At 40.7% G+C, this 25,826-nt stretch overlaps 1 protein-coding gene across 2 annotated transcripts; it reads left to right on the top strand.

Annotated features, from left to right (window-relative positions):
- The first annotated feature begins 5,641 nt into the window (after positions 1–5,641).
- Positions 5,642–24,704, top strand: LOC128432899 (high affinity choline transporter 1). 2 transcript variants are annotated; one of them, XM_053417742.1, is made up of 9 exons: positions 5,642–5,944; positions 11,437–11,645; positions 11,778–11,891; positions 13,082–13,237; positions 16,498–16,646; positions 17,260–17,403; positions 17,660–17,813; positions 17,997–18,214; positions 20,327–24,704. In XM_053417742.1, exons 2-9 carry the CDS (start codon positions 11,462–11,464, stop codon positions 20,867–20,869), a joined length of 1,662 nt encoding a protein of 553 aa, XP_053273717.1. In that variant the 5' UTR covers positions 5,642–5,944; positions 11,437–11,461; the 3' UTR covers positions 20,870–24,704. The 2 variants fall into 2 exon arrangements, with proteins under 2 accessions (XP_053273717.1, XP_053273718.1); XM_053417743.1 differs by having other exon boundaries at positions 5,642–11,279.
- The last annotated feature ends 1,122 nt before the right edge of the window (positions 24,705–25,826 follow it).

The raw sequence follows: 25,826 nt of genomic DNA, 5'->3' as shown, positions 1-25,826 counted from the left end.
GCAAATTTCTATAGCCCAAAAAATTTGTTAAAAGTTCATTATAGAAGTAAGAAATACAGTAAATAACATTATGAAGTATGGAAAAGAAAGACAAAAAAGCTGTGTTTGATGCAGAGACATTTCAGAGAAGATACTGTACGATAAAATATTTATTTTTGTTAAAGGAGCATCAAATGTAAAAGGGGAGGGATATGTTGTGCATTGATAGCCTAAGTTTGGCCCTTCATGAATACTTTTATGTCCCCTTTCGTGTTACGTGCTTACGTTGTTGCAATCCACCGTTCCGTGTAAAAAAAAAGACATAAACATGTATTCTCCCATGTACTCATTATTGGCGATAGTACCTGATTATTGGCGATAGTACCTGATAATGAGTACTGAGTGCAACATGGATGGTCTTTGATCACACCTTCATAGTACTCATCATAGGATTGGGAATAGTCATGATCGCTTATGACATCATCATTATCAGATATGTCCATTTCATAGTCATTCATGTGTTTGCTTGGCATCTTCAACAACGTCAACCGGAGTGTAATAAGGTATTGTCTGCTCGATCAATAAACAGTGTCTTGGCCTGGTACATGCTGCTTCATCTCTTCTCATTGTCATTTTCAGTGGATGAGGCCTGGTTATAGAATTGTCAAGTGCATCTACTATCTTTTGAAATGTATAATGTTCAAGTGAGATTATATTAAATAAAAGCACAGAAGTAAAGAGGATCCTTTGATCACATAATTTCTAGCTGTCTGAAAAGACCTAACAGAAAGCCTATCACTTGTAACAGCCACAGATTCTGGAGCCTTTCCACTCTTTTTTAAATGCTAGCTTTAATGGACTTAGCTATTTTGCTGACTAAAAAGAATAAAAAGACTGACTAACTATGCAATATTTATAGCCTAGCCTATATTAGGCTATAATAAACCTCATCACTTAGGGGACGAACCCTGAATCGTGGAAATAACTTCAGCAGCTAGGTAGATTTTCGTTCCTCTTGATGCAGACGCCATCTTGAAAAGCTTGTAAAACGCCCTAAGTCACTCTTGCCATAGGCCATTATTCTACAGGGGTAGAATCGCATGATCTATTCAACTGAGGATGTAGGCGACTATTAACTTTGATTTTCGGTGTGGTTTTGAATCTAGCCCTCTATGGTTTGAGGATTTTGGTTTCCATTGACTGTTATGTCATTTTGTTTTCAACAAATTAAACAACGACAATCAGTAAATAATTTTAACTTGAATAATTTGTTCATTTAGATCTGATGTGTGATTTAGGTGTTCCCAAAAGGTTTTGGAGCAGTGTAGGTTTTGTCTGGGACCAGCGTTTAGTTATGCTGCTATGAGGTCTAGAATGTTGGGAGAGCACATGACACATGGAGCTTCTCTTTCCTCTTCGTCCTCATTATCACATAAACATGTTTGGACATGTCCAAACATAAACTTAACACAAGTGACTAGCTTTCCAGCTTAGTCTGGTTTATCCAGTCTCTGAGTCTCTGAGCGAAGACGCTGCCTTTTAAGGTCCAATCAGCTAACAGCTCTCACCTGTGCTGATTGATCCTCTGTGGTGCGGGTGCTCTCCCAGAGTCTTCACCGCCACACACATAAATCTTGCATCAATACTTATTTATTGAGAATTACTCCTCAATTTATTTATAATTGGTGCTCCCTTCATCTCCCTCAGACATTTTATTATGTGTTAATACTTTAAACATTGACATACTTTCCTATTATATTACAAACCATTTATTCTTATCAATGTTGAAAATACTGTTATTTTTTTATGTGTTCAGTTACAAGCGGCACTTCTGCCAGTCTCAGGAGAGGAATCCCTTACATGTGGCTCTCTCTGTGGTTTGTAATTTTTTTTGCCTCCTGTTTCCTTATTGAGGGTTAAGGGCAGAGGATGTTGCATCTTGTCAAAATGTGTTTTATATGGGCATACATAAAATTAGATTCGATTTTTTTTTTTACATATTACCACGCGGCTCAGTTTTCGCCGACTCTTGCCATAACAAAGATGCTTCCATTGCTGGTGTTGACAAATACATGCTAGGCCTATCAGCTATACTTGAAGTAGCAAATACCTCTGTTATGCTCACAATGGCACTCATTGTATTTTTGTTGTGGTTTCAAGTTCTAACACCATGGAGATAAAAATGTTAATTATATCTTAGACATGTCAGGCATGAGACAACCATGCTGGTACCATGTTATGAGGATAACATAGAGATGGCCTAGTTACAGTATACCTGCAGACTACTTCCCTCCATTACTATGATGGCCAAGTCTGATTTAACGCCTCCAGCAATCGCAGTCCTCTCAATTGTCTCCCTCTCACTGGACGTACTTAAGTCTGATGGTCAAATAGAAAAATGTTGGTTGTATTAAACAACAGAAAACTCACATGTGCCCACTGGCTAAAAAACTATGTGAGATTTTTGTTACAGTGGCTTTCCCTTAGCCGCTCTCCCTTAAACCGGATGCCTAGCCGGTTGTTGATGGCAATTTCTGTGAATCAAGCACAAAGTCTTTCTTGAAGTTCAATTCAGCATCTGCAGATGGACTCACAGAACAAGATAATTATGAGATACTTTCAATAGTATGAGTAAACTGTTTATATAATTATATCGTGATGTATTATCATTACCTTAAAGTCTTTATATCATGAATATAAAATAATATAGTTTTTAGACTTACATACATATTTGTCAAACCAAATATTTTATCCTGGGGCTGTGGCTGAGGGGTAGAGTGGTCGTCCTCCAACTTAAAGGTTGGCGGTTCGATCCCCAGTCTGATCCATCTGCATGCCGAAGTGTCCTTGGGCAAGTGGCTGAACCCTGAAAGGCCCCCCATAGAATAACAAAGTGCTGTGAATAGATGCACTGTATGAATGTGTGTGTGCATGGGTGAATCTAAAACTGTACTGTAAAGTGCTTTGAGTGGTCATCAAGACTAGAAAAGTGCTATATAAATACAAATCCATTTACCATCCTGGTCAACAGCATCTCTCTCTCCCTTTTTGTGTTTGTCTGTGTTCTAATTACAGGATTTTGATTACAAGGTTGTCGAGCAACAAGTTTCTAATCGTCTCCTGCTCTCAACTTCGGACTCCATCTGAGGTATAGAACTGTCCTTGTAAAGTGAAATTAGTCTGAGGTAGTTTGTTTTTTAAACAGTGAAAACAATGAAAATATTATATTTTTCAAGGGCTTTTACTTTGAAATTCCTCAATATAAGTGCTTTTAAAAAAAATGAAATCATATTTTTATCCATGTTGAAGACTCTGTATCGATGAGAAAGAACATAATCGATTCATGTTGTATTTAGCGATGTCCCGCCGCTGTGTCTGAGTCTCTGTCCGAGTCTGCTTCCTCCTCACTCCTCCTCTGACCTACACTCCCTTTACACTCTAACCATAAGCACCAGCTATGATCACAAGTTATTAGGACTCGTACGGGACTGACGTTTACTTTGTGTGAGTATTTGATTCTCCAGAGTTTAAACCTGCTACACAATACGGGACGTGACAGGCTAATAGTAATATTAACTTCATTGTTGCAAAAGTAGCAATGCCCCGTTTATCCAGGAACATAAATATGAATTCATCAATTTTTTATAAAGATCACTTCTGCATGTAGGTTTTAGGAAACATCAGAGGAGCAGAGTCACTTGCTGACCTGCGGAGTGATGCGTCTTAGTGCAAGATGCATTGTTGTGCATTTGAATCGTTGACGACTGAATCGTAATTGAAACGTGAGACTAGTGAAGGTGCACTAGTGAGTACACAGTCATCACAGTCATGTGAGACGGGCAACCCTACTATCACAATAATTACTGTGGTGCCTTTGGTGATAAGGGCCAGTTCCAGTATGAACAATGTGTTGTCAACAAAAACAACTGATCTCTGTGGACCTGATTTTTAAGTGGGCAGTGGTGGGCATTGCCTCCTTGCCCAATTGGTCAACTTTATTTTGTGCCATTTGATAAGTTAATTTCATTCCCCCTTCAGAATTTCCTGCTTTCTGAATTGCTGGTTGAACATAGGGCAGGGTTTTAGCATTTCAGTCGGTCGTGTCACATCCATAGGTCGCATCTCTCATCTCTGGACTTGTATCACATAATTCAATCATACTTTCTCTCTCTGGCTTGTGAATGAAATCTGACAACACAAGAGGCTGGATTACCACATTTCTCTTTATGTATTTTATTGAGAGCTTTCTGCAAAAGGATCAACACAGAGTCAACGGGATCTCAGAGTGTTGATGGAGAACTGTCAAATGCAAACACATTGTATAGGAGAGCTAAGGCTGTTTGTCTGAGCCACTGCAGACTGGTTCACACACACAGAGGGAGAGAGAGAGAGAGAGAGAGAGAGAGACAGAGAGAGAGAGAGAGAGAGAGAGAGAGAGAGAGAGACATATAACGTTTTACTCCAATCTGAGTAAGGACACTCTTTTGCATAATACATTCCCTAGCCCCTTACCCTGTCCTCAACCATCCAAACTAAATGCCTAACCCCAACCTAAACGCAATTATAACCCTAAAACCAATTCTTAACCCTCAGACGGCTCATTGAAAAAGGGAGGAGCCGCCAAAATGCTACACGTTCTGCTCTACTTTTTTCCTCCACTTGACCCAGACTGAAAACTTTATATGACACGACTCATTGCGCCTCTCTATCTCTCACCTACTTGTTGTGTTTCACAGTGGCTGTACAGGCAGGATGGGAGATGCCACCAGGATAATTTCATAAGCCCACAGTACAGGGAGAAAAACCTCCTCCAGGCAGTCACTGTTTTTTTCACTTTTATGAATGTGTGCTCAAGTGTCAGTATAGCCGCACTCACCCTGGACTTTTACAAAGCCTTGCTTGTTCTGTCCATATGGTCTAGTGTAGCATTCAGTTAATCACATGGGATTGGTCACATAGAAAATAAAAGGGGCGGCAGAAGCTGCAGCAAAGAAACAGGAACCCCAAAAATGTATGTTCTGGGATCATGTTTGTCTCCTCATAGAATATAACTATATAAGTTTGAACTTAAGTGTGTTTAACGCACACAGATCAGAGCGTGAATAAAGGGATCTTTGTATGCTCCAGTTGAAGCCAAATGGAAAAATATTTTCATAAATTTTGTACATATTTTCATACTAGTGAGGAAAGGAAAACCTATTCAACAAATTTGACATACAGTATGTGTGAATTCTTGCCTTGATCTAAAGGCCAACAAGTATATACAGTGAAGACCAGTAGTATATCCATCTGAAATGTAGTAAATCATGAGCTCAAAACCCTTGCATCCTGTCCACAGATGGTAAAAAAAGAGAGGAAAAAATCAACTCCTGATCAACTAAAACTAGACTTGTTTTTCTCACCTGAGTGTGTGTGTGAGTGTATGTGGAGGTGCCCCTCATGCAAAGTCACACTCATGTGAACCTGAAGCAGCTGAACTGGGAGACTGCTCTGCCCCGCCCCCCTGCGCCCCGACGCACGTATTGGCTGCATGCCAGGGTTGACCATTGCAGCCACCCAATTAGGTGGGAGCAGCGGCAGTGTTCCTCTGCTTCTGACTCCCGTGTGACCCCGCCCATCGCCCCAGCTATAAAGTTGATGCAAAGCGTTAAACCTAGAGTTCAGTCCTCCCTCCCTCCACCGCCACCACCACCGCCCCTCAAACAATCTCAGCATCAACTCTGACGACTCTTTCGCTTTGTTTGATAAAAGTTCTCAAACCGACTCCCTCGGGAATGAGAGAGTGAAGGACAGCCACTGTTTGTGTGTGTTGCCTCCATCTATCCGGCAGACGCGTTCTCACTCCCTCAGCGCTGTGGACGAGTGGATCTTTCTCCACCTGGACTGAATCTATCAGCTGTCAGAGCAGCTTCTGTTTCCTCCCCACGTCATCTTCACATCACTTGACACGTACAGTCAACCCCAGGTATGTGTTCAGTCAGCCCCAGCCCTGTGGGTTATCCTCCTCTGGCGGTGTTTACCCATCTCCTTTGACCGTTGAAAGTTTATTTAAAATGTTTGTGTATGTACATTATTTTCTGAGAGACCGCTGTTTGCGCTCGGTCAATTTGGGACGCTGGGCGTCTGTTACAGTTATAGCACCGAGGGGCTCAGTTGCGGAGATAAATTGGCCCCTGTCTTCGGTGACTACAACTTATCCTTCCCTCTCTCTGTTTCCTATCTCTATGTGTATCAGACTAAAGGCCATATAATTAAACCATTGAAAATATATTTTTTCATAATTTGAATATTTATTTAAGGCATATTTTCAGAGTGCCTGTATGTGCAGGACGAAGAGAGATTGTAATAAATCCTCAAGTTTGTATTTATTTTCTTAATTTCTTAATTTACTTGTTAACATTACTTTATTTCCATTGTGGCACTCCTCACCACGTGGAATAAATGAATCACTTGTGATTATGTCCTCCTCCTTAGCCTTAAATCATCTCTCTTAATCAAAGTCCTCACGCCTCAGAGCTGAGGCACCAAACCTCCCCGACAGCTCCCCTCTGCAGCACATTGGTGAACTGACCAAGTGACTGGCTCTCTTCAAAGAGACTTTAGAGATCAGCTTCCATTTGTCCCAAACTTTGTATGACCTTAGCCGGACAATAATTGTTCTCTGCTTAACCTTTTGATGAAAAAGGTTGTCCCATGAGGGAATTAGCAACTTGTCACAGAAGGTAAACGTGTGTTCATCTTTTGTGTAAAGGTTGTCCTCTGTGTCTCTGTCTTTAAAAGCACATATCAAGATAACATTTACTCAACCTTGTGGCCTCGTGGTTTTAGTTTAAATTGTGCAAACAATTTTTTGAACGTTCGATTCCTAGTTTGATACCTTAATACCTTGGTTCTTACTCTGCTTGTGAACTTTGATGGATGAGAAATGATCTGTTCCACAGAACTGATCCCTGAGGTGACGTGGGACATAGAAGGGAAATCTTTCATATTAAGATTCAGAGGAGAGCTACTACAGAGAAAATAAGAGGTAGCAGGCATTTTATAAGGATCTCGCTGTTGGTCTTCTCACTCTCTTCCTTTCCCTTTCTGTGAAAGATGACACCTTTGTGTCTGGACACTGGCAAGGTCAAATTTCATTGGCTCTCAGCGTCAACCTGAAGTTTCATGTGTGAACGTGCACGAAGGCACACACATGTGCTGGCTGGTTGTGAAAGCTGCCACCTTTGTTCATTGTCAATGACAATTTTAGCAGACAATTATGTCTCTTCACATCCACATAACTACAGGGGGGGAAGATGGTGATGTGGCAAACTCTCGGTTGGAACAAGGGTCGTTCTGAACGGAAAAGTACTGAGAGGAGCAGGAATGTGTCAGGACAGGTATTCCGTTAGGAATGAGGAAACCATGTAAATTATTTAGACAGGAAAGAAGGCATGTCCAACGACATTCTCTCACAGAGGTTATCAATCCTCCCCCTGGTTTCTCTCACAGAGCCAAACGTCACATTCAACCTGTTGCGCACAGCCTCCAGATGTCATTAGGCCATGTCAAACCTGCTGTATATCCTTGTACAGCAGAGGTTGAGGAAACCTGTCTTCTTCCAAAACCCCAGTGCCATAAAGGTGACATTTTGTTCACAATGCATGATGTTAGAAGTTTACAGCAGCGATTTCTGATCGGATGAGGAAGATTAAGGACACAATAGCTTTGCTAATTAACGTGCGTTTGTTTGAGGCCCTACACTGTATATGTGGAGGCAAAGTAGGAATGTCCAGAATGATGAAATTATTCACCCTTTTTTCACCCTAGTTTCCAACAGTCTAAAGGAACCTCAACAAACTTTCTTGACTGTCTTTGACACCATGCTGTCTATTGCTAACTGAGCAAGGCACATTCATTGCATTACATTGATTATTTTAATGATTAAATCCATGATTAAGTAAACTGATTATAGGATTATACCACTACACCCTGACAGCACCAGTGCCAGTACAATTTTTTTTGTTGTCAATGCTTTTTGCTATTTGTTCTTATCATCTTCATATAATACGCTTGCATGGATGAACATTAAAAGCTTACAGGGTCTAGATGACTTTATTTGTACATGGGATTTGTTTTTCATCACCTTGTTTATGGTCTGCTTGTTGAGATCTTTCTCAGAAGGTTTATTGTTCCTTTGGTTTTCACCGCAAAAACACCCCCTGATAATACATCATCACAGTGAAATCAGAAGAACATGTTTTCTATGCTTTTATAAAAATGATTGTCAGCCGACTTTACTGCCTTAAGAAATAACTCATTGTGAAAATTATCAATGCTTTAAGGAAGTGGCACAGATCTCAAAGTAAAAATAATCATTCAGATATATATAGAAAAGTGGGTCCTACCCCCTTTGAGAGTTCCAGTTCTGAATGTGCCTGCATCGTCTTGATGATTGAATCGTGTAACAAGAGTTATGGAAAGTTACTAGGTGCTGAGTAAGCAAGCTGCGTAAGTGACATGTACACACACACCCACATACATACAGAGCAGCTTGTGAGGGAGCTCCCAGCCACTCACAGAATATTTAAAGAAGGTGTTGCAACAGCGAAAGCGAAATAAAACAAATCTTAGTTTATTTATACTTACAACCTTATATGTCATTATTCAATTCATTTTATTTGTATAGCACCGAATCACAACATCTGTTTTCTCAAGTTAAGGGATAATGCTTGTATGTGTGTTTAATATCATAAGTTCGAGACTGATTATTATAGAGAGAAACCCTAGACCGTAGAGAATGCAACTCTTAACTGGTAACTGGTTCTATACTCAGTTGATAGAAATGAATGATTCCCATTTGCGAAGTCTTACGAACGGAGGATTAGGGCTAGGCTTCAAGGTTAACAATGTTAGAACCATAAAAACGTATTTATAATGATAATTTTCACCAGATATGTCGAAACATTATTTCTTTCAGCTGTCAAGACTCCGAGTCGTGGCTTTGTCAAAGTTGAAGACAGCAGAATAAAAATATACATTTCCCCTGTGTTGCATTTGGACCAGAGTCGGTAACATGAGCACATGCTGCTTCACTGAGGAAAGGCAGATAAGCCGCATTCACCAACAAGGTCCTTATGGACATCAAACGCATCGCACTGAAAGAAGAGGGCCAAGTGTGTGTAGTGAGGGAGGGAGCGTATAAGGGAGTTTTTTCAACTCCAAAATACGTCAACAAGCGTGCACATCTCTATAGAGGGACCCCGGATCTCTCCCGGCTCTGGAATATCTTGCATACTGTACAAAGAGGAGAGAGGGGCTAACTAAACTAGTCTAGGCCGTGCCAACCCTGCGTAGTTATAACCTACGTCCGATATACATAAAGGCTTAAGAAAGGCTGACACAAACTGAAACTCACTAATATTATAAAGCTCCACCAATCAACATTTTACCAAACCAATAACTCAACTGACCTCAGATGCTATTAATGTCAAATGGGTTGCTCCAGTAAGAAACCCAGAGAGAACTAAACTGAAATCAGTGCTGTGATGGAGCCTCTTTTAGTTCTGGATTTTCACTACATTTACTTTACATTTTAGAGCCATTGCTTATGTTTGCCTCATTTCCTGCAGCGCCTGGTAGTTGTATAAAGCCAGATACCTAAGAACTCACTGAATCCCAACACACTGAATAAAGACAAAGTTAGCCACTAGGAAGGAGGAATCAAGCTATTTGTTATATGAAACATAGACTGTATATATAGAGGGATGACACATCTCCACTTCCTCCTACCTACATAAATCAAGCAAAAATATCCAGGATGAAGATACGGTTACTACGAGCAGTGAATACACGGAATTGACCAAACGTTATTGGTAAATCCTGCCTCCTCCAAATTATGTGGATTGTATGTACATGGACCAAATTAGGAAGTCAGCCACCAGCCGGCAATTGAGACCCTTTGGCGTCACCTATTGGGGGCAGTCATGAAGTCAATCTTCATACACAGCCTGATAAGAGTGTGTTGGAGATCATCCACTACCAGGTGTATGAAACATTTATAAGTGTAGCTTTAAGGTCACATCGTCACATACATGTGTTTCAACATGTAACAATAAAGGTTGGTAGGTTTTATCCATAAATGTGTCAGTTAAATAATTAATTCCTGGCACTGTGACAAGGCTTCGTCACGTTTCCTTCCCCAATGTTCTTTTGTGTCGCAAGGAGCAAAATACCCACAGCCTAAAGGGAAATCTGCCACGTCTGCGGTTGCCCCGTTAAAAAGTTTTACAAGCCCTTGGAAAGATTCCAAACATTCTCTCAGAAGTTAATGCTGTTGATTATAGTGGTGGCTAGCACCAATTACTAGAGCAATTACCTGGCTAAGCCTTGTTGAGGTCTCAGACTCCATACATGTGGGTTTTTTTTATCTCTGATGATATGGATTTTAGCAGTGTAATGTATGGGCTGTAACAGTCTGCGAAAAAACATACATAGATGTTATGGGCCACATCAGTGAGCCTCTCAGGCTTTTGTGGATTTTGGCAAAGAGACCACTCCTCCAGCCCCCCAAGTCCCTTACCCATTCCTTCCATACCTTCACATAAACACACACACACAAACACACATTTACCTCCTACTGGTATTTCTTTCTCTCCTTTCTTTTCACAAGCATATCCTTCTTCTACTCTCTCTATTCCTCCATATGGATATACATGCCTTCTTTCTTCCTCGAGTTTTATGAATGGAGCCAGAGCTTTCTGTATACCAGATGTCTTTCACCCTGTCGGGCGGGAGCCATGTCTTGTTTTTTCACCATTAAAAGAAAGGCTGTATTATATTAAAAATACATTTCTGTCTTTAATAAAGAAAATGTGGTTCTCTAAGAAACTGCCTTACTGTGATATTTATTTTAATAAAAAAAATGTGTCCTTCAACTTTCCTCCCCTGCATTAACACAGCTGATGGGGTGTACTTGATATAAGCCATGTTGATGTGCGGAGAAGCGGGGGCAAGTAGGTGCAAACCAGCAGCTAGAGATTAACGCTTTTTTTAAGGTGCTAAGACTTTTCTGATATATTAATCCTTTTTTAAGAAACCATCTGCTCATCACACAGTAACAGTATCGAAACACACACACACACACACAGACAGACACACACACACACACACACACACACACACACACACACGTACACACTAACTTGGCTCTGAGTTGTGTTTACTTCCCAATGTATGGGGTCGAAACTCGTCCCGCCCAACCACTGAAGACGGGGGACAACATCTGTCCGCCATCTTTGTCAGTGCTGCCAAGTATTATGGTGAGACCCCTCTCGCTCTCCGTATCTTCATCCCTCCCTTCCCTTGCCTTCTGTTTTTTCCTCCTCCACTCCACCTTTCTCCACCCCATCACTCCGCCATCACTTTTGTAGCCACTCAAATTTTCATGTTTGTCCCTTTCTGTCTCTCTACCAACAGGGAACGGACACAACAGTAGTTCAGGATGGCTCTCAATGTGCCTGGTCTGGCGGTGATGGCAGTGTTCTACATTTTAATTTTGGGCACGGGCATCTGGGCGTCCCTGCGTTCCAAAAAGGAGGAGAAGAAGTTCAAGGGAGATGGAATGGAGATGACTCTATTGGCCGGGCGTAACATCAACTTGCTCGTCGGCATCTTCACTCTTACAGGTAAAGCAAATTGGCATATTGCAGACTATATATAACTGTTGTCTTAAATTGCTGTCAAGTATGTGTAAAATGTTGTTAATCCACACACTGTATGTCATGTTTCTCCTATAACATGTGATTGTCTTTCGGCAGCTACGTGGGTTGGTGGAGGCTTCATCCTTGGTATAGCTGAGGCAACATACAACCCAACCCTGGGCGCAGTGTGGGCCCTCATGCCTGTGCCTTATGTACTGACCTTCTTCTTAGGTGAGTGGCACAATTGGTCCTCAAGCCAATAAAACCACGAACATAAACCTGACCCTGACCTCCCCTTTCACCCCCTTCTTGATTTGTTTTTTACGAATCATGTCCGCTGATTGAAGTCTGCGGTCAAATTTAATTGGATACAACTTTGTGAGTGAAACTGATCTAAGAGTCCATGTTATTCATGCACTGCAGTATCACAGATTTAAATAGAAACAAAAGTAGGTATGTACTTTATGCAGCCTAACATAGTATTGTTACACAAGACCTAAGGTCGTGCATGCAAGGTCCTGCAGTAAATGCCAGTGGCACTAGTTGTGTTTGGGAAAGTAAACTGCAATAAACGCTGATAACATGTGAATACTGCCATTTTAATTGGTCTCTCCTCTATCCCATCTTCTTCACATCTCTGACTTGAAGATTATGTGGTCAGGTTTGGAAGAGGGAAGGTTATCGTCATTATTGTTTCCTTGTTTAACACTCAGCAGCTATTAAAAGTCCTGTGGGATGATAAAACAAGTATATGCAGTAATCGTTAGGGATATTTACTTTAAATGGGTATACCAGCTAGTTATAGATAACAATAAAATAAAGTTCACTAAATCCTGTACACACAGATTATTAGGTGTGATATCAAACTGAACTGATTCCGTCTCTCAAGTGTTGTCGGCCACCAACGCTGCTCCCATACCCCCAACCCCCCAAAGACTCCACACTCCCATAAAAGTGTCGCTCAATTTAAAAATAGGACCATGAGAAATAATGTTGAGGCAACAGGTGCAGAGAGACTTGGATTTCCTGCTCCTGATTTCACCAAACTGACAAACTAAGTTATTCGTCTGAAAACATTTGAAATAAGTGAAATTGTGGCAGGGGGATTATGGGAAATGGAAACCCCAAAGTCCCTGTTCAGGAAATCTAACATTCCGCCTCTGTTGTTGTCCATTGCTGACCAAGTGGACCCCTAGAGTTCAGCTGAAGGTGTTTATTGAGTTATCTGGAGGGCACATTTGTTTATCTTATTGTTCATAAGCACTTGTACTTTCCCTCTCATGCTCACCCTCTTCCTCTTCTTCATCTTGCTCTCGTTAAGTCTTTTTAAAAGGGCTGCCATGTTTTGAGCCTGATTGCCTCATCGTTTTTCTGAGAGAGACTCTGACTTTATATTGCTGATTCAATCACTTCTGCTACAGGTGGCTTTTTCTTTGCCAAGCCCATGAGAGAGAACAAGTATTTGACAATGATGGACCCCTTCCAGCAGAAGTATGGGAACGTCCTGAGCGTTCTGCTAATCATTCCCGCACTAGTGGCTGATGTCCTGTGGGTGGCCCGCACACTCGTCAGTCTGGGTAAGTTAGCTCAAACTCGTCTGTCAGTATATCGTATACACATACTTACTTAAGCAATCATGCAGGCAACAGATCTAGGTACACAATGTGCACAAAATGAATTAACCACTAACCATCACGACTTGAGCTGCTTTGATGCTTGATGAACTGTGACGTCAGAACGACACCTTTAAATAATATTAGTTGTGCACACATGGCACGCTCATAGGCTTGGGTGAGTTAGCTCACTCTGTAAAACTGTCTGGCACTGAATCGTTTACACATATATACTTGTGCAATCACGCAAGCCCCCCCACAGGTCTAGTTACACAATGTGCACAAACATTTTAAAGCACAACAAGTCAAGTGGGTGCAGCTTAGCGAACAGTCACTTAATAACCCAAACTGAACAGTTCAGAAAAAGGAGAGCTGTATGATGCAGGGCTGAAAGAAAATACAGGATGTAGTCTTAAATGTCAGATGGAACCAAGGTCCAGGTGGAATAGCAGTCATTTCTGCAATATTTTTGTCAAACACAGACATTTTACACGACAAAGCTGTGGATGCTCGTTCTTGCTGCTCCACTGAAATGAAAACAAAACACAAATTTTGATCCTCAGCTTTCTAAGCTCAATGAGGGTCAGCCACTAAAATAATTGACTGACTATTATTATGTGGACTACGGGACATAAGATTTAAGTGTCTCCTCGTGATGCGATCCACCTGTGCTGTTTTATAAAAGTTTCTACATCTGTTTTCCCTATTCACTCTCTAATCTGCAAGTAATGATTTAATTGTGTGTGTGTGTGTGTGTGTTCGTGTGTGTGTGTGTCTGTGTGTGTGTGTGTGTGTGTGTATGTTTATTTGATTTTGGATGCAAGTTTACATGTGCTTTGCATTGTGAGTATGTGTGGGTGTTTGTGCAGCAGAGAAAATTTGTGTGTACAAAATGTTTTGTAGAGTGTGTTTTTAACATTGTTTTCTTTTCCAGTGTTATTTGAAAAAGGGGGTTAAAGATCGAGCAGCCTGTTGATTGTGAAAGGTGATCAATTATAGCTTGTTGTGTCATTACAAACTTCCTTCCATTGTTTGTTCCAAGATTTTCAATGACTGACGAGGGCTTCATGCTTCCACTATAGTTTGAATCAGTCAACGTTTTAAAGAGGGGAGCTTTGAAATCCATTGACAGTGTCTGAGTCACTGTGTTGACACACCACAAAAGGACTGGTAGAGAGGCAGGAATGTTCTTGGGCCGTTTTTATCCAAACCTGTTAAACTAATATAGAAACAGGGTTACCCTCACTCATCAGTAAAACCTCCTGACGTTGTTTATTGTACAGTTATGGATACATGACTGATGTGTTCGTAGCAGCACACCACACACGAAAACACTTGACACTCCACAGAGAGTGAACTGAGCATTTGACCCGCAGGGGCGTTGTTGCTGGGAGACAGTGTGTGTGTGTGTGTTATGTGTGTGTGTGTGTGTGTGTGTGTGTGTGTGTGTGTGCGTGGTGTCTGTGCGTGCATGTGGGTCAGTCCCAGTGCTAGAGAGGATTTAACTTTTAAAACACACAACTCCTCCATGCACCATAGTGATCCATGTATTAACAACACAATCATGGTCAAATTTCTGCCAGGAAGAAATTAGGTACAGGATGGACATGTTGCAATGGGAGTGTGTCTGTGTCCTTATATGTGTTTGTATGTGTGTATGTCTCTATGTGCGCATCCAAAGCATGAGTTTTGGGTGGGACGAGGAGCTAAAAACAACTAAGGGTCTATTCAGGCAGCTCTTTGCCTCTGTCAATCCTTGGTGCTGCCCATTAAGCCCCAGAGCCCCCTGAATTCTTCTACTCCTAAATTTAGCACAGAGGGGAAAAGCATAGCTCAGCACAGAACAGATTAGATAATCTAGAGCTATGGAAAACAGGCCACCAAGATATTATTAACAATACATGTTACATCATGCCTTGCAAATTACTGGACAAACAACAACAAAACGCAGCTGTTTGATCTGGAGGTGTGTCTACACATATCTAGATCAGGTTTAGATCTGGTCGAGATGGATTTCAGTTCACACATGGCATCAGAAAGCATGTGACCACATGGGGCTCAGATTTACTCCTCTGATAACCTGTCATCTCATAAAAACTGGAAAATGCAGCAAAGTTGCACAGATTACCTCCAAATCCAAAAGAAAACTGAAGATTATCTAAAAAAGAGCTCATGTGACCAGATGTGTTTCAGTGCCAAGTGAGAACAGGTTATTATCTGTAGTATCTTTTTGTTTTAAGGGTAATGAGGAAAATATTATCTCATCATATTTTTGTAAAGTGTCACTGAGCCAAAGGCCAAACTGAAAAGGTCATGCATGTATCATCAAGACGATGCAATGCTATAGTGGGTGAGACAGACAGCGGTGGTGGTGGGCTGGTTTAGAGGGTGGCGGGATCCGCAGGGAGATAATAGGTCAGCAGGGATGGTGAGTGGCGAGCGATGGTGCCGATCTGACACTTCTCTGTTTAAGGGCATTGTTGTGGTGTGGCTGCAGGCTGCGGCTGGGTGGACCCCGGCAATGTGGCAGAAGAGACGGTGAAGGTAGTGACGTTTTGCTTGCCTTGTTTGAGTAACAAGATTTTTTTTTTATTAACTTATTTACATTTACCAATATTTGTTTACATATACCAATATTTTTTTTACATTTCTTGCACTTGAATACACTTCTCTGTACACTGATCTTCGGTTTTCTTACTGTAATCAACATTTTTCCCTATTTAAAGTGAGATACTCTACCTAAGTGTGTGAACAAGGACTATTTTGGAGTCACAATCAATAGGCTGCTTCTATTATGTTTCTGTATGGTTGTGTTGCCTGGTTACTTTATCTAAGCAATCTGATGCTTTGCCACACATGTTTGAGTGTAACATTACTCATAACTCAGACTTCTAGAAATGTAAGGTTTTACTATTTGTTGGTAAAAGTTTGTTTGTCAATGCTTTTTTGGGGAAAATACAACATTAAGGCAACAAGACAATGTCATTGCATAGCTTCTTAAATCCTAAGTCAAAGTACATAAGAGTGGATTCATGTATATTAGTGTATTTGTGTGTGAGAGAAAAAACTTCAAAGCAGAAGTAAGACTGAGAACCTAATGAAACACTTACAGAAAATATTATGTAAGAAGTTGCATGAATCTGTTGCTAGCATCATCTGTACATCACAAGAGTTGCTGCCTCTATCAGTCCTCCTGCACTCACCACGCTGTTGTGTTGTTCCAGGGGGAACTATGAGCGTGATCCTGGATCTGTCCTACGTTTACTCCATCGTCATCTCCTCAGTGGTGGCCATAATCTACACTCTGCTGGGGGGGCTGTACTCTGTGGCTTACACAGACGTTATCCAGCTCATTCTCATCTTTATCAGCCTGGTGCGTAAACACCAAGAATCCCAATCATTTTTTGAATAAGGAATTTGATATCAATGTTGTAGACTTACCACAAGCTACGAGACTGTGATTATAACCCTATTGTGTTATATTCTCCTGAAGACGGCACAAGCTATTTGTAGTTTTGCTTTTTTTGAAGAAATAGTACTGTCTTGATTCTTGTTGTTCTGGGTTTGTACCCTCGTGGTTGAATGCACTTATGTAAGTCGCTTTGGGTAAAAGCGTCAGCTAAATGAAATGTAAAAAAAAGTCCATATGATATCAACTGCATTTTAAGAGTAACATGTAACATCCTCAGGGATAATTGCAACTTCTATCATATTAGCTTTTTTCTGTCTCACTTAATTTTTTCTTCATGTTTGTACATTTGTTGTTGTTTGTTTTGTGTATATGTATAAATATGTATGAAATTATGGACAGATGAGATGTATGTACATTTAACCACAGTGAGACATACACGTTTTGTATAGCCTCTCACAAACAGGAGCTTCAACTCCAGCTCTACTTTCAGAATCCTAATTCCAAGTGTCTGACTGAAAACACCCCCCTTGGACTCATAATCAGATGAGTTGTGTCCTTGTGTTTGTCTATACAGTGGGTGTGTGTTCCTTTCCTGTTGACCAACCCTCACTCTCTGGACATCTCACTGACAGCCTACAACCAGACCTTCCAGGCTCCCTGGGTCGGAACGGTGAAGCTCGACGAGGCCGGAAAGTGGTTTGACGACTTCATGCTGCTGGTGAGTGGAGTGTGAGACAGTATATACATCTACAGACAGCTCTGGATGTTTTCTGATACACAGCTCATGCAGCATTTACATAATTCCTGCCATCACAGCAGTTAAAATAAATAGAAAGCAGCGGTAAAATTGAATCGTCTGATTTCTTTATATGAGCTATCAACCAAGCATACAACATCAAGAAATGGGAGGATGTTCCCCTTGTCCTGAAACCAATTCCTATCATCATGTCTCAATTTCATGTTGTTTGCACCAGGCTCTGGGGGGCTTGGCCTACCAGGCGTTCTACCAAAGGATCCTGTCAGCCTCATCTTACACCCAGGCGCAAGTGACCTGCTTTGCCTCCTCCGCCTTCTGCCTGGTGCTGGGTATACCCTCTGTGCTGGTGGGAGCTGTGGCTGCATCTACAGGTACATATTAGACAAACTTTGGAAAAAACATTTTATCTCAGTCTCTACATTAGCCTTACACCTTGAATGAAACTGAATATAGCTCTATTGAACAGATTTAACCCCAGTTTCTTGTTTCATTTATTTATTCCTCCCCTTGCCCTCTGATTTCAATCCAAAGTAATCACCTATCCTTCCTTCCAGACTGGAACTCAACCGGCTATGGATTGCCCACCCCGTATGAGCGTGACCAGGCAGGCTCTATCCTCCCTATCGCCCTGCAGTACCTCACGCCCGCCTACATCTCTGTCATCGGCATTGGAGCTGTCGCTGCCGCTGTCATGTCCTCCATGGACTCAGCTCTTCTATCCTCCGCCTCATTGTTGTCTTCAAATATTTACAAGAACATCCTCAGGAAGCAGGTGAGAATTTGGAGAATGATGTATATTGTTTTTACAGTATGTCCTTGACCTAATCTGAAATTGTATATTTACATAATTTCAATATGTAACCTTAACTTTATTCCAATTCCAGATTTTCTGACAGCTGACAGCATACATATTTTTCAAACTTTTCTTTTATTGAAAATGTGTGTATGTGTGTGTACATGCACATTCTTATCTCTGTCACTCTTCACTCACAAATAGACAATCCCTTTTATATAGTTATTTATCGAAGGAGTCGGATCCTGAATCCGCATCGTTCCAGTCACTATTCTGACTGTGCCTGTTACATCGTGTCGTGTCTTCTTTTTTCAATGTGTTTAAAAATGTGTCTCATAAACAAACGCAAAGTTACCTTCAGGACTGTTCAGGTCCTAATAACTTGTGATTAGTGTTGGTGTGGAGGGAGGACACTCAGACAGGAGACTCTGACATTGTATAAACAAACCGCTGCTTCTGCTCTTATCTTAAATCAACAGCAAGAGACAAAGGAACATTTTTAGTCGCATTTGAAAGATTTTTGGTTGCACCTGCCATCAATACGGGTGCACACTGGACCTCAACCGTGTGCGGCGCGTAACTGTAAATTTACCGACACACGATCGTTTTTATATATATCTTGACAAATTAACAGGGTTTCTATGAAATTGTTCATGATGCCCAGTGGAAGAATTGTAATGACTTTGGTTATGCTTTGACCCCTACTGGTTATGCCTTGTGTTGGAGGTCAAATTTTACACTTATAGTATTGAAATATCTCAACCTCTACCAGGCAATCTGGTACAACATCTTGTTCTGACATTAGCTATTCTCAGAGGATGGATCCCAATTATAGTGCTGATATCTGGATATTAATCTTGCACAACCATAAGGTCAAAGTCCCTTTTACTTTTAAAGAAATTCTAGCAAATCTAATAACGTTTTCATCAGCCTTAACTATACTATACTTGTTAATTGCTAATTAGCATATATTAGGATGCTAACATAAACATTAGAACATTAGAACTGCTTAACACTTAGATGTTAGCTTTGTCATAGTATGGTGACATGCTAGTGTTGTCTTTTAGCTCAGAGTATAGCCTCATATGTCTGCTTGCATAGTGGTAGTCCTATCACATACCTGGCACAAAGTAAAGCAAACAGTTGTGCCAAGTGGGATGCAAGTTTCTTTGCTATTTTCAGACCAACACAGTTGTCATTTTCCCATACAGTGCCAATGCTTTTTAAGTTGGGCCCATTTTAGCACCCATGGCTGGTCTTAAAATGATATCTGGTCAGGTGTATATAGGCAAGTGCACAAAGTACATTTACTCTTCTTGTTACAAAGTGGCAACCCACCGTGACATCACCATGGTTTTTGAAATTATAACTCCTGGGAGACTGCATTCTAATTGGTTTAATGCACATGACATCACTCTATCTCACCAACTAGCCGTGCCTGGTTTTTACCTGTTTTATTGTAGTTTTGTATTTTGGGTGCTGTTTTTAACTGCATATGTCTATAGTATCCTAATTCTTATATGATCAAAGACACCGTAAGATTCAAGATTCAAAATTGCTGCAGTACCACTCTTGATAATATTACATTATGTCTCTTTTAGGGGTTTAAATCCATCACAATTTGCAGTATTACTTGAGGGAAAGTGAACTGTCTATAATGGCGATCAATATAAAGAGTCTTGTGTGGGTCGCCACAATAAATTTACATTCCAGAGTCTGTATCTCTGATGATTATACTATGCTCACAAGCTGGGGGTGACAAGAAAGTAGCTATTGACTCTAGAAAAATGTACATACTGTACACTGTGCACTCTGTTTCAGACTGCGAGTGTTATTTGCTGAGAAATATTTGAGTGATATTTGCTCTCTTCAAACAATGATGTGTTTCATGATTTCGCCCCGAGGAATGTTACATATAATGAGTCAATTCATTGCTATTCTTTTACACTGCTGTAACTTATGGATACTGTATTTGTAAGAGGATCTGTTTGCCAAGGAGGCCTTATGTCCAGATGATCCTTAGATCTTTTACATTTTCTAACGAGAAGTAACGTGAAACGCAACTCATTGTCATCCTTTTCACTCCTTCAGGCTTCAGACTGTGAGATGCAGTGGGTGATCCGTATCTCAGTGGTGGTGGTGGGTATGGCTGGCACCGCGCTTACTTTCCTGGACAGCAGCGTCCTGGTCTTCTGGCTCGTGGGTGTGGACATGTCCTACACAATCATGTTCCCTCAGCTAGTCTGCATCCTCTTCTGCAAGGTGTCTAACGGTTATGGCGCCAGCGTGGGCTACATGATTGCAATAATCATGAGGATCCTGAGCGGCGAGCCACTCATCGGCCTGCCACCCGCAATCAGGTTCCCCGGCTGTCGGCTGGATGCCGAAGGAGTCTTAACCCAGTACTTTCCCTTCCGCACTACCATCATGGTCATGTCACTTGTGTCCATTCTGCTGTTCTCCTGGTTGGGGTCCATCGTTTTCAAGAAGGAACTGCTTTCTGAGAAATGGGATGTGTTTAGGATCAAGCGCAAGCAAAAACCTGTGGCCAGAGCCACAGACGACAAGAGGATCAACTCGGATAACGAAGAGGCCTCCACGGCAAGGCAGCTTCTGGACACCACCAGCCTCTAAGGAGGTTCGCAAAAATGGAGGGAAGGTGGGCACCGGATGGAGGCAGACATGTTTGTTTGTCTGGTAAGCAAGAGTTCACAGAGGGAACCACGTCAAAGACGGGACATCGAGTACAGACTCTTTACAGTATCCCAGTGAATTTGTGACAACGACATAAACATCAGTGGAGTGTGTGCTCTCTGATCCCTTACCTAATCCATTGTCTCATGGTATTCTACGCAGAAAGCAGTCAAAACAGAAATCCTAGGTATGTTACACTCGCACACAAGCTATAACACAGAGTAAAGATTTTAACATAGATAAAGGCCCAAGTAAAATACCAGATCATCATATGCCCCTGTAATAGAAGCAGTCCACACATTGAGACCAAAGGCAAATTCAACCATAAAACCATTTAAATGAATTTCCAAAAACAAGATTTTTAGCTAAATATTCACAATATGCAACGTATACCTCACCATTACATTACATTACATGTCATTTGGCTGACTCTTTTGTCCAAAGCGACTTACAATTATTACACCAGTGTTAATTTCGTTGACGAAAACTATAACGAAAAATATTCGTTAACGACCCTTTTCTCATGACGAAAACGAGACGAAGACGTAACGAAAACGGATCTTTGAAAATAAAAACTATGACTAAATCTATTTTAACTTTCGTTGACGAGACGAGACGAAAATGTTGGTGGTTGACTGTCACAATTTGTAAAACATCATCGTATCAGGCCGTCATGAAGTATCAGTAGCGGGCGAGTGAGTCTGTGTGTCTGTGTGTGTGTGTGTGCCTGTGCGCTCCCAGATAGCGCACCGGTCCGTAGCTCCGCCCCCCGCCCCGCGCACTCGCTCAGGGAGACACAGTGAAAGCAGAGCTCGTTCTCGTGGAGCAGCCGCTCATTGACTGACTGCTTCTTAACAGTGGAAACAGTGAAAACACAGAGTTTTTCTGGTCTCAGCTGCTCAGAGATCAGCGCCGCAGCTTCTTGATCAGAGCAGAAGCTGCAGTTGGTTTGAACCGAGCTGCAGTTTCTGTGTCAGTCTGACCTGCTCTCACTTTTTGTTTTCACATTTAAAACTAAATATATATTTTTAAGCTATTAGGCTGCAGCTATATGTTTTTATAGAAAAGGAGTTTAATGTGGCTATTAAATGTGACTAAAACTAGACTAAAATGTAATTCGTTTTCGTCGACTAAAACTAGACTAAAACTAAGAATGATAAAAATGACTAAATGTGACTAAAACTAATTTTCATTTTCGTCAAAAGACTAAGACTAAGACTAAATCAAAAATAGCTGCCAAAATTAACACTGTATTACACTCAACATTTATTTATTATTACCATTCATTAGATATTCTTAAATAAAGATTGCACAACCACACTGATTGAGACCAGCCTAACACCAAGAAGGGCTCCTCCTTTGACCGTGATGGGCTCGCTTTATGGTCACCCGCACAAGAAATAGACTTCATGACTAAGAAATCAGTCCAGCACAATAATGATAAATAGTTTACAGAGTAAAAATCTGCCCTAACCCTAACCCATCAGATTTTTCTTTAGTAAGAGAGAGTGAGTTAGACTCAAGTCAAGTCTTCTCAGAAAAACAGGAACGCAAGCCACCCTCTCCATCCTTTAGTAAAGGAATCATTGATTAGCTTGACTCGGGTGTGGCTGGTAGGAGAAATGTCTCGTGTTGACGCAATCATTGTTCCTGTGTACCTCTCTCTGTGTGATCCTTTGCAAATGGTTTGACAAGCAAGACAGGGCTCTCTTTCAGACCAGAACAAAGAAATGCTCCCCAACGAACAAAGAATGTGTGCATACTTGTTTGCACTGTTCTATGACGCGTCTCTGAAGGACGTTTTTTTTATTTTCTCTACCGGATCTTTTACCTTCAGCTGTACTACACAGCAGCACGATTTTGACATTAACAATGTTACTCATATAAACAAAGTATCATTGCTTCGTAACTGTGATTTTATTTCAAATGTAAATGTACTGGTCACTGATCACTTAGCTATGTTTTATCATACATCTTTCCTTAGCACCAGTCCACTGTCCTCACAAAAATGAATCTGAATAAATGGAAGGAGAGAGTAATCAGAGCTTATATTATATAAAAACTATAAATCCATGTACATTTTTTGCAGCGAAACCTTTACCTCCATCTTGGAAATACTGCTCAGTAAACACAACATGTTGGAGACAGATTCTTTTTTTCACCGTACTGTGATAACATTTGAAACCACGGATGACTTCTGCCCTGTCAAACTGCTCTGAGATGGGTTGCAGTACAATGGTGTTTGACTTTGTTGTGGAAGCAACAATAAAAATCACAAATGGTAACCAAAAGCTCACGGGCTGAAAAGACACACAAACACTATTTTAGGTTTGTTCAGACTCCCCCTATTACTATATAATTAAACCCATTTTATTGTGAAAAAAGAAACCCAGCAAGCCACACTTACTGTAAGCCCATTCCCCTCAGGTGCGTTTTACTATCGTTATAGAAAACTGAATGTGGAAAGTGAAAGGGTCAGACATCTTCCTCCTTTTTTTTTTCTAACCGTCCGTCAGTATGAGCCTTTCAGTTCAGTGGTTCTTGAATTGTATAGCTGCTGCTGTTGTTTTGTTGTTTACTTGTATGCAAAGCTATAGTTTAAAGTGAGATAAGTTTTTCCTCTGAAGCAGTTTCTATCATTTGAAATCAAGTTTCACAAGTTCATATTTGAACCCCCTTTTGATGATTGGACATGTATTACAGAACTGACTATTTAATTCATCAGTGTGGTTTTTAATGTTAAATGTATTGTTGTCCTGAGCTTCGATAGAAGTGAAATTTCTACTAATGAGTGACTGCCACAAAGCAGTCCTCTTATCATACTGTTACCTTTTGAATATCACTGGAAACTGGTTCACTCCGCTGTCAACACTTATTTGTTGCACATCGTAACATGTTCACTCACTGCTCAAATACCTCATCGATCGGTTGGCTTGAATACAAATTTCCACCTATGATTCTGACTTCTACATTATCCTAAGCATATCATATGAATGTGATTTTCCAAAGACTAATGGCAGAGGACAAACTGTCTGAAAACATGACGCATGCAGAACACAACACATGCGTATTTTTATATGTGTGATTGGGATTTCTACCTGTATTGTATTCTTGTACAGTCTGATCATGATTTGTTTATTTACATTTTTTATCAAAGTTGATTGCTATGCATTGAGTTGACGAGAAACATAAATGTATCTTATCTCGAGTAACCAACATAAAGTTTTAACTTCAGTTCAATGTATTTTTACCTCCACCTATCATCTGTGTCGGCGCAAATTGTAACAGGAAAAAAACTGTTACACGCCTGTGAGTCTAAGGAAGAAGTGAATTAGAATGAACACCCCTGAAAGGATAATGTGAAAAGACAGGATTTGCTGGAGGAAACTAAGCCATCCACAATACAGAGATAGATGGCCACGCCTTAATAGTGGAGCAAATGTATGTTATCTGAGCGTTTTATTCCTATTTGAGTAGAATTGATTGTATTTCCCATGTAAAACTAGTCAAAGGACATCTATAAAAGTACTGGACAGTTGTGTTCGTTTTATAATATGAGGTAAGTAGTGAGTTCTACATTGTTTTTTTCCCCTTATTTGGATTTGGTTTTATACTTTTATGCATGTTGTTTGTCATTAACAGTGTTGTTTGTAAACTGAACTTTCGTGAAGGCTGTTTTCTCTTGCCACTTTGTAAGGTCCTACTTTGTAATCAATTAATGTCAATCCCCATGGGGTGATGTTCTCTCTGAATAAAAGCTGAAATCAAGCAACCATTTCTTTGCTGTTAGAGTCGTCTTAGTTAGTCACACAACACACATGAGCTTTTACAGTAATTGTTTTTCTGATATTTAAAGATTTCCAAATTGCATACACTGTATAGTCCTAATAATTTGTACAAAAATGTTGTGCAAGTTCCCTGGACAAAGCAGATTGCTAAGCGACTGGCTGAACCGAAAATAGAACCCAGACCAATAATATAGTTAGCGCATAACAGTCCCCTTAAATTCAATCAAGCTGGACTTACTTTCAGACACCCATAGAAATCAGTTTTGTTAACACCCTTGATTTATTTTATTAAAATTCATTCTCTGGGAAAACAGTAAAAAAAAAAAAAAAAAAAACGCCTAATCGTACTATTTGATTTTAAAAAAGTAAAAAAAAGACACTGGATCTTACCCCTGATCTGTATTTGTCTCTAAATGTATTGGGTTCTTCCTTGACTCACACCACATCCTTCCACCAACAAGTATTGTTGTTATCCAACCAGTAGTTGTTGAATAATCTTGCTCACAAACAAACAAACCAGCAAACAAATGGACGAGGGGGGGGGAATACAAACTCCTTGGTGGAGCTAAATACACAAGACGTACACTATAAAACTTAAACTAAAGACAATTTGGAAATTTTTAATTTTTTAATTAAATCTAATTTTTTAGTTGGTTTAAATTCTATCATCCGAAAATGGTAAATTTTTCTTGACCCTAGATCAACCATTCAGAGCCATCAAACCTGACAGTATCAACCACATAGCAGAACCAACAGCACACGCAGGAGTGGGGTCTGAATTGTGTCCAAGGAAGTACCCCCTGACCGGCCACCCCTGCTGCCCCCTATCAGGTCACAAGGTGATAAGTTCATGTGGTATCATGGGTGAATTAGTGACAAGACGTTAGATACGTCTTGAACACACCCATTGGATCGGGTGAATCCTGTGGAAGCGCTCTCTCTCTTTAGTTTTAATAAGGGGGATGGTCGGGGAAACTCCAGAGAAACTTGCACATTGGGGTTATCGCATACACCCCCTGTCAAGAGCTTTTACAGAGTTCAGTGCATGTCTGCAAGCAGCTGTAGAGACATTGGGCAACCTAAAAGACACAAACTGACAAGGAAAAGAT

Source organism: Pleuronectes platessa, chromosome 3 (genome assembly GCF_947347685.1).
Source record: "Pleuronectes platessa chromosome 3, fPlePla1.1, whole genome shotgun sequence".
NCBI classification, from domain to species: Eukaryota; Metazoa; Chordata; class Actinopteri; order Pleuronectiformes; family Pleuronectidae; genus Pleuronectes; species Pleuronectes platessa.
Note: the sequence above shows the minus strand (reverse complement) of the source record. Positions and strands in the feature narration are given on the sequence as shown.

Bases quoted from the DNA above. Each gene is read 5' to 3' on its own strand.
- LOC128432899 (XM_053417742.1), top strand. From the start codon at position 11,462: ATGGCTCTCAATGTGCCTGGTCTGGCGGTGATGGCAGTGTTCTACATT. The intron at 17,404-17,659 runs GTGAGTGGAGTG...TGTTTGCACCAG, and splicing joins TTGACGACTTCATGCTGCTG to GCTCTGGGGGGCTTGGCCTA. The intron at 18,215-20,326 runs GTGAGAATTTGG...TCACTCCTTCAG, and splicing joins AGAACATCCTCAGGAAGCAG to GCTTCAGACTGTGAGATGCA.